The sequence below is a fragment of the Pseudocercospora fijiensis genome (assembly GCF_000340215.1).
Source record: "Pseudocercospora fijiensis CIRAD86 unplaced genomic scaffold MYCFIscaffold_20, whole genome shotgun sequence".
Classification (NCBI taxonomy): domain Eukaryota; kingdom Fungi; phylum Ascomycota; class Dothideomycetes; order Mycosphaerellales; family Mycosphaerellaceae; genus Pseudocercospora; species Pseudocercospora fijiensis.
The window spans coordinates 72812-82374 of NW_006921551.1; the positions used below are offsets into that span (position 1 = coordinate 72812).

The 9563-nt window shown below is 38.1% G+C and overlaps 1 protein-coding gene across 1 annotated transcript; it reads left to right on the forward strand.

The window, feature by feature from the left end:
- Positions 1–9203: 9203 nt before the first annotated feature.
- On the forward strand, positions 9204–9540 carry MYCFIDRAFT_180624 (uncharacterized protein; the record flags this gene model as incomplete). The annotated part of the gene is made up of 3 exons (XM_007934398.1): positions 9204–9229; positions 9268–9406; positions 9457–9540. 3 exons carry the CDS (start codon positions 9204–9206, stop codon positions 9538–9540), a joined length of 249 nt encoding a protein of 82 aa, XP_007932589.1.
- Between the last annotated feature and the right edge of the window lie 23 nt (positions 9541–9563).

Sequence of the window (9563 nt, forward strand, 5' to 3'; positions counted from 1 at the left end):
TTTAGTTAATACAACTACTAGCTCTATAAGGACCTAAATAGGGCCGAGGCAAGCCTAGCTATCTAAATCAGATCTAAATATATTGGATTTAGATCTTACCTGTTTAGAAGAAACGTCCTAGGAATTGAAAGTAGGGCTTGCTAATATAGCTACTAATCTTAGAACCCTAAGTATATACTACTAGTCTACCCTTAATAGTTAGAAGGCAGAAGTAATTAGAGACTAAAAGCAATAGAAAGGGAATACGACAAGCTAATCTAGAGTAAAGAAGACCTAAAGAGGATAGTAAAGTAGATTATTAAACAGGGATTTGTACAACAATTCGTACTAGTAAGGGAAACTAAGGAGTAGATAAGAAGGAGGAAAGAAGAGGGGGAAAGAAGGGCAGGGCAGTAGGCAAGGTAGTTAGAGGATAACAACTATAACACTAGTATACCCTAGAGGAAGGAGAACAAGGAAACAAGGAAGACTAACACTTATAAATAGGATAGGAGGGAGGTTTTTACCAACTAAGTTGGTTTCCTACCTAAAACAATACATAGAGACAGACCTGCATAGGCCGAAAGGCACTACAACAGGCAAATGAAATATCTATCTATCTATCTATATACTTTACCCCTAGCTAGGCTAACCTCGATAATTTACTAGAAGACGAGTAACCTACTACTCTCTAGTTAGATTTACGTCCGAGAGTTCGATTTTTAGCAAGCTTTAGAATAGGCTACGTAATAGTAGGACGGGGATACCGTTGCCGCCTAAGGACTACTATCTAATATATATATTCTAGATAGTAAAGCGGCGAATAAATAACTAGAGATTATCGAGATTAGCTTATAGATCCATTCCTTAGAGCTAGATAATAAGGATAATATCGACTTCCCTTATAAAGCCTGCCTTCCTAATACGTAGCTGCCGTAAGCTTAGCTTAATATACTTAATAATTTTGTCTAAGAGTAGAATAACGAGCGCCGCCGAGAAGAAGCCTACGAGAAAGAACTTTACTAGTAGCAATCGTAAGCCTATAAAGAGTAGGTATAAGACTACGTAGAAGAGCGACTATAACTAGTAGGTACTTCTATTATATTTAGCTACTAAGACTATACGAGGTAGTTAACTTAATAGGTCCTTTCGACGATTTTGCTCCTTTTAATACTCTAAGCGATATATCCCTTCCGCGCCGTCCGCCGCTAGTCGAGCCTACTATATCTATTAAGCCCGTTCGCCCTATTTAATCCTACCTTACTATGCCGCTATTCGATCCTATACCGGTTAGCGAGTTTAACCGTATAGTATAGATATTTATTAACGCTTTTCCTACCCTCTTTCTATAGGGTATAGGCGACTTCGTCGAGGCTCTTTAGTTACGTAAGGTAGACTTTATAGACTAGATTAAGCATAAGATAAAGTATAAGAATAGTCGCTTTACGCGCTACCTACCTAGCCTCCGATATATTATATTAAATATACTACTACGAGAAGGCAACCGAGGTAAAGCTAACTTCTTCTTAAAGCGTAATCCGGAATACGAGACTATTAGTATCGATTAATTACGAGAAGTAGTACTTACTACTAACAATAACGATAAGATAGGTAAGAAGCTCCTACGTAGTATAAGTAGATATAGGGAGAATATCCGTAGATCTCGTATCTTTTAGAAGGCTAAAGGCAATTAGCTTTGGAACTGGATCTACTTCTACGATATACCTAATATCTTCTTAACGTATAGTATAGCTAATAACTAGTAGTACTCTACTTCGAAGTATATGCCTACGCCTCCTACTAGGACCGAGATTAAGCGTTTTTAGTAGGCTTATACTAGTATCTACGACAATCCTACTATCTTAGTATACTACTTCTATTAGCGTTACGAACTATATAAGAAGCACGTCGTCTTTCCGATATTAATATCGTAGACTTCTAGAATCGTACTAAGTTCTAAGCTCTATAATTATTATATAATTATAGACTATACTAGATTAAGGACGGTAACAGCCTAGATATCTACCCTCTATTATATCTATCGACGAAGACGGATAAAGAGGCTAAGATAGTAACTAATTTCTAGGACAAGTACGTTAGCAGTACAAATCCTAACGATAATCAAATAGTATCTTAGCCCGGAGAGCTATACGTTCTTCTAATACAATCTAATTAGTAAGAGAATAACCTCTATTAGCTAATGTTAGTTCTTAACCGTATTTAGAAGTATAAATGCTCTCGTAACTTAAAGTATTGCGAGTATAAGAATAAGGTTACGAAGCAACGTAAATATTACTTTAAGATACCTCTTACCCTCTATATAAAGCTTATATTACGCGTACTATTAATTAGTCCTACGATATATTTAATCCTCCTCGTAACGATAGTACTATAAACGCCGACAACCGTGCTAATACCCTCGGGTAGCTCGCAAATACTAATATTACTCCTTATACTAATCGTAGTATAATTGTTCGGTACCTAGCTAAATACTATAGCAAGAATAAGACCCGTAGTCTTAGCTCAATTAAGCTAGCGAAGAAGGTTATAGTTTATAGCAAGGTTAACGAGAACCGTCTAGTAGTCTCTTAGCTAATAAAGGTATTTAATTAGCTTGTCGGAGAGCGAGACATTTCTACGTAGGAGACTTAGGGCCTCTTGCATTTACGGGTAGCTATATAGGATAGAGCTCGATTTGGAAGCTACTTAATAGATTTACCTAACTCCTATCCTTTAAGCATCCGGCTAGCTTCTTGCGCCACTCTATAGAATATCGTTATACCGCTTAAACTATTAATTAGCTTCTAGCATCGCAATATTAATATTACCTCGAAGAAGCCGATTAGTAGCAGCACCTATTGCGATAGTACGGCGACAATACGTTTATATATTATACTCCTCTAGATCCTACTTTCCTCCTTCCTCGGGCATCTGCTTTGCAGTTAATCTCTCCGGCTGCTCCGAGATCTGCTTCCGTAGCTATACTATTTCTCGCTACAAGCTCTTTACTACTTCCTCTATAGTATACTTATAGTCTATTAAAGTACGAATTCGGCTCTAAAGTGTCGCTACGGTGTCTCTGTTAACATTATTCCCTCTTTTAAGCTCTTCAACTCGACTAGTTACGGTTAGCCTAGTCCGCTTGCGAGAGTTCTTAGCCGCGGCTTCTAGTATAGAAGGGTTGCTAGGAGGGTTGCTACCCGCGGGTCGTAATTCGTCGTCGCTACTAAAGAGCGTAAGGTCGTTACTAAAGCTATAGCCTACGCTAAAGGTACTTCTAAAGCTATATATAGGAGCAGATACATTGCTCTTAGTGCCGAATAGTAAGTAGGCATTTGTCTTATTAGTAGAGAACCTGTTGCCGCTATTAGCAATGTTAAAGGGGCGGTTGTATTACGCACAGCGTAGTGGATTACTTACGTAATACTGCATTGCCGGCGGTTGAATTAGCTTCGTTGATTGCCTATGTTCTAGTCTATTCTATAGTCTAAAATACAGTGTAAAAATTCTTTATACTAAGATGTTACGTGTCTGTTATGTAATTGAGCTAACGCGTCACACACCCCCTCAGCTTATACAAAAGGGTTTTAGGCAAGGTAGTTAATGCTTCTTTATATATAAACAAAAGAAAATTAATCCTTTCAACTCCTTATATAGTGCTTTATTAAAACACTAAAAAAATAGTTTGAATCTACACTACATATAAGAGAGTCTTATTTCATACCCCGATTATCCTAGAAGGATATCGTTACATAATCCGGACTGTATATGCACCTTTATATATAGTCCCTATTACTAGGAACTGTTGTCTTCCTACGTAGTCTAAGCATAGACCGACACTATTGAGCCTTATCTAAGTACTCGTATCGTATAGTAAAGTTAGTTTAATTGAGTTAAACTAAGCCTTTTACATTATTACTATCGTTTATTAGATCAATCGCATAGGTAGCGTCTATTTAATTAGACGAAGGATTAAGTAAGGATATGTATTAGTTAAACAGATTTAATAAATTAGGATAGGTAACTTAACTAAGGACGCTACCCTTAGCTAAGACTACTACACTATTGTTACTAGCACTAATACAATCGCCGCAGACTTGTTATTAGTTAGTAGAAGTAACGTTCGAAGTAATAATATAGGCGACAATAACGTATTAGGAAGTGAGGTTAGATCCGCTGCCCTAATTAGTCGTCGCTATCGTATTAGACACTTTTGCTAGCGCTAATCGATAAAGGTATACTTAATCGACTTAGTTACAATTAGTAGCGAATAGGGGGGGGCTACTACTACCTATTATATAGAGTTGTCTTCGTGTTACTAAAGAGGAAGAGGTTATTAGAGGAAGAGTTGCTTCCTTATATATCCTTAGGCGTTGGTCCTGCTTTACTTTGCGGCCTATTAGTTAGTAGCCTTAATAGCCTAAGTTGCTATATAAACCTCTGTTAGTTCTGTAGTCTATAGAGTTTAGTGAGTCTATCGGCTAGTATGTCCTATATAGCTAGGTATTTATATTAAATCCTTCTAGCCTTATGTTCTTGCCTTACCTAGCACTAGTAAATATCTATATAGCGGAGCTTCGTGTCCAATTTGCTAGCATTAGCCTTAATAATACGGATAGTCTGTGTATTGTTACAATATAGTATAGGAGTCTTATTTAAGGTAAGCCCTATATTAGCGAAGAAACGCTTCTACTAGATCATCTCTAATCCTACATGTAACGCTGCAAGTAGCTCTGCTTCTATTGTTGACTTAGTAACAGTTAACTATCGTACTGCCCCCTAATCGACTAGTCTATTAAACAGGCTAAACAACTATCCTTCTAATAACTGTCTAGTCCCTTTGTAGTCCCTATAAGAGGCATTAGAGGCACTATAAAACTTATTAAGCTTATAGATTAAGTATGCCGTAATTGTTAGTCTAGCATTATTATATTCTAGGCACAGGTCCTTTGTCTAATAAAGGTACTTAATGCACTAGTTAGCAGCAGCTATATCTACCTGTCTAGGGTTCTATAGAGCTTTTAATAGCAGTAACACTGCCTTAGCAATGTCTAGTCTTGTTTGGACGGCTACAAAGTTGAGTGATCTAATACGGCTCTAATAGGCTAGTATCGCTATAGGATCGAGGTATATTGTGTCCTCGCTAGGTTCTAGTTTCTTATATAGCTTATATCTAGTTAGCAACGGTAACTCGGCTCTTCTGCCAACGTTAGTAATATTGTATCGCTAAGCTATCTTCTTAATGTAGGTCTTCTAAGATAGCTAGAGCTGTCGTATAGATCGATCTCGCTTTACTTTAATACTAAGGAACTATAAGAGCTTCCCTAGGTTATTAAGCTCGTATTCCTTTATTAGCTTCTACTTTAGGTCTATTGCCTTCTATTTGTATTAACGGTAATACAATAGCACTATATTATCTATATAGAAGAAGATGAATATATGCTTGTCTAGGTCGGTATATAGGCAGTCTACGTTGTCTACTAGTTGCATACTAAGCTTGTTTTCGAGGGTAGTTGTAAAGTAATTGTACTAGAGCCGAGGAGACTCCTATAGCCTATATAATACCTAAAGTAGGCGTAGTACCTTGCCCTTCTATGCAAAGCCTTCTAGTAGTCTTAGATATAGTATATAGGGCAGTATAGCGTTAAGAAATGCATTTACTATATCTATCTGCTTAGCCTCTAGATCAAACTTTGCAATAATAGCTATTAGGGCTCTAAATACCCTTACTACGAGGGTTAACGTATAGGTATCTAGGTATGTGCCCTTCTATAGGTCTCCTCTTATATAGACTCTTGCTTTGAACTTTACTAGCCGTCTATTCGCATTACCCTTATATTTGAATACCTAGGTAAGAGGAAGAAGGTTAGGCTTGTCTAGTGTATTAATATCGACCTATTTAAATGTTCCTATTTTAAGCGCCTTATTGAACTTAACTATTGCAGCGTGTATCTAATGCTCTTTAAACCGACTCTTTAACACTTAGCGCTAGTTACGTAGCTCTACTAGCAGGTCTAAGACTTTCGGAGTGAGAGTCGGGTCGTCTTTATTACGAGGAAGTAGTAGAGTTTCTAGTAAAGGTGAATTAGGCGGATTAGGCTTATTAGATCGGGTAGGCTGTACGAGGCGTGCTTTATACTCGGCGGCTATATAGAGGTTACTAAATAATAGAAGGTGCTTTGCTTGTTCTCGATTGCTAACATTGTAGCGGATCGCGGCTGCTCGTTGTCGCTTGTTTAGATAGTTAATACAGTAGTGCGGTCTACCTAGATTTAGTAAGTAACGATAAGATACATTAGCGGCTTCAATTGGTATTAGCAATTTAGCTAGCTTAGTACGCAGCAAGTTAAAGTCTATATTATCTATATAACCTAGTGCGTCTACATTGTTAGTAGGGGCTTTATCGCTAGCATCGTTCTTAGGGGCTCCTTATTAGACTAATTTGTTCAATATATTATTACAAGGTAGCTAAGTGTTATTTAGTTTAACTAGAAAGTCTTGTTGCTATATAGGCTGTTGCCGACTTATTTCAAATAGTCGCGATTGCTTCGGTACTAGGCTAAGTTGTTTAACTAGTAGCGGCATTATTAGTGTTTCTTGGACTAGATCTGCTAGCCCTATAGAGTCGACAATTATTAGTCTTGCTAGATCTTGCTTAGGGGTATATAGTGCTAATAGCCTCTAGGTAGTATAGTTATTGCGTAGATATAATCGAAAGCGTATACTACTAACAGCTCCTTTATTATTAGATAATAGGTAGATGATGTCTCTGCTAATACTGCGTACAAATAAGGCTAGCTAGCTCTAGCATTGTAACAAGGTTGATTCAGTTCGATTACTAATAGTCTAACTAAAGTAAAGTCCTATATTCAAGTCGTAGGCATAGAACAGGTGTCTATTGCTATTGTAGGCCGTGTCCAGCTCTATTAGATTAGCGGCAATATAACTATATAGAGTAAGGATAGAAACGTCGTGCTTTCGTAGCCTTCTAGAAATAAGCTTCTTACCCTTAGCCTAAGTATATACTAGATATAGCGGCGTTCTTAGAACTTTAGTATCGTATAAGAGATCTCGTATTATTCTATTAACCCTATTAGCTAGCTCTTTAGCACGTTCTGCGCTTAGATATCTAAACACTTTATGTATCTTCTTAAGTGTTAATTGCCTTAGTAGTAGTAGACGTATAGAGCGTCGTATAGTAAAGTTGCCTCGCTATATAAGTTAGAAGAACGGATAACTTCGTAGTCGGCCTTTACTGTCGATTAGCTATAATTTAGGTAGTAGGTTGTCGTTAACCTTGCTCTCTATATCGAAGTAGGGCATATCGTTATCTAGCCTAATGAATTTGACTAGGGGCTTGCCCTATAGGTTATATAAGGTGTTATCTATCTCCTAATGTCTAAACCCCTTATAATAGAACAGTATTCTACTAACAATATTAGTACAAAAGTTAGGGACATAGAGACATTCTTTTAGTTCAATTTCTAGGGGACTTCCGCTAGTGTTCTTAACTGTGAATAATGCTGTTCCAATAGCAAGGACTCTATTGTAGGTCGTTCTAGTAGCTACGGTTGCTCTTAGTAGAAGGAAGAGTGCCTTAAAGTTGAATCGGCTAGGGCAATTAATAATGTTACAGTTTAAGCTACTATTATATATCAGTCTATCGCGTAGGGTCTATTTGCCCTTGTATACGATTATTAATATATAGGTAGTTGGATTAGTAGCTAGAGATGCTAACAGTAGCAAAGGGTTACGGAAGCAGGCTACTAAGAGCTTTCCTAAACTATCGCCCGTACTAGCATTATCCTTATTACGCCCCTCGTAGTGTTATTGCTTAGCAATCTTAATAGCTAGGGGATCTTTGTAGAATTTAGCTTGTCTTAAGTAGAAGTCCTTATTACGGCGAAGGCAGCCTTCGTAGTGCTTTAGCTTGCTACGCTACTAGCCGTCTTTGTCCTTCTTATCTACCTTGTTACGAAGACGATAGTTAACTACTAAGCACTTCCTACGATTCTTATAGGCCTTCTTCTTACTAAGGCTAGTAAGTTTAGCACATAATTTAGGCGTACGGCGCTTGTCTTTGCTCTTGTCCTTAATAGCATTGCTAGTAGCTCCTTATAGTATAGTATTTGCTTAAAGTGCGGCGCTAGAACCGTTGTCTTCCTTATAAACTGTGCTAAAGGAAGACCCCTTACGAGTCGTTATAGTACTAGCTATGTTCCGAGCATAGTCTCGTATTATGCTAATTAGGTAGTAGAAGTTGTTAACTGTTAGCCCTACCTAGTGCATTATATAGAGCCCCTTGCTATAGGTCTTATCTACATTCGTAACTACAGTATACAGGTAGGTTACTAGGTTGTTAAATTCCGGGTATTATATACGCTTTATAGTTTTGTATAGGTTAAGCTATTCCTTATACTAGTGCTCGGGGTCCTTTACCTGTTTAGAGTTTACTAGACGTTGTAGCTCTTTAGAGTCTTTACTAAGAGAGGTTCTTTGCTATTGCGTATTAGGTGCGAGCTTGTTCTTCAATCGAGTTAGAATAAGCCGTATAGTTAGTACTACGTTGTCTATATTAGGATTAGTAATCTCTAAATAATAGCCAATGTCTATAGTTATAGCTAGATATTCAATTGTCTTATTGCGAGCTGTCCTAAAGCGTTTAAACTCCGTCTTCCTTATATTAAAGTGTTCCTTAGTAAGCTTTGCCCTAGCCTAATATAGGGGGTTGCTTATAAGTTGTTCTATATCGAACTCCGGAAGAAGGGGTTGTACTAGCTTAGTAGGTTTAGTCGAATATAGGTTAGTAAGAACCTAGGTCTTATATCTAGTTAGGTACGTCTTAGTTTGTTTAAACTACCGATCCTAGTCGTTAGGTCTACGAAGGACAATAAGCTTACTACTACTAAGGCGGCTAGCTAATAAGAGGGCTATTAAGGACATACTAAATTCGAAACAATTATAGAGGCTTATAGAAGCTTAAATAGTTATTGTTTGTAGTGCCGTTAAGACTATCGATCGATTGTTAAAGGTCTCGTAGGATAGAAAATTCTTTCCTACTATAGAAGTCTCTAATACCGCGGATTAAACCCGGGCTTATAACTATTACGTATAGCGCAGTAGATTACTTACGTAATACTGTATTGCCGGCGGTTGAATTGGCTTCGTTAATTGCCTATATTCTAGTCTATTCTATAGTCTAAAATACAGTGTAAAAATTCTTCATGCCAAGATGTTACGTGTCTGTCATGTGATTGAGCTAACGCGTCACAGGTTGCTGTTGTTAAGCTATGAAATGCCCTTGCTGCTCGAGCAGCCTAGGAAGTCCTTGTTTCTAGAGGCTCCGAAGAGGCCTTCGAAGCCGGCTGAAGGAGTAGAGGTATTGCTCCTACTGCCGAATCGCAAGGAGTTATCAGTCTTGTTGGCGGTGTTAAAGCTGCTGAAGCTACTAGCGAGGTTGAAGGACTTGCTGCCTAGAGCAGGCCCGAATTGCCCTTCCGGCTCGAAGATCCGAGGAAATCTTTGTCGCTGGCAGCTCCGAAGAGGGTTCCCCCATCCTAAGTCTCTGCAGCAGCATGAGCGAG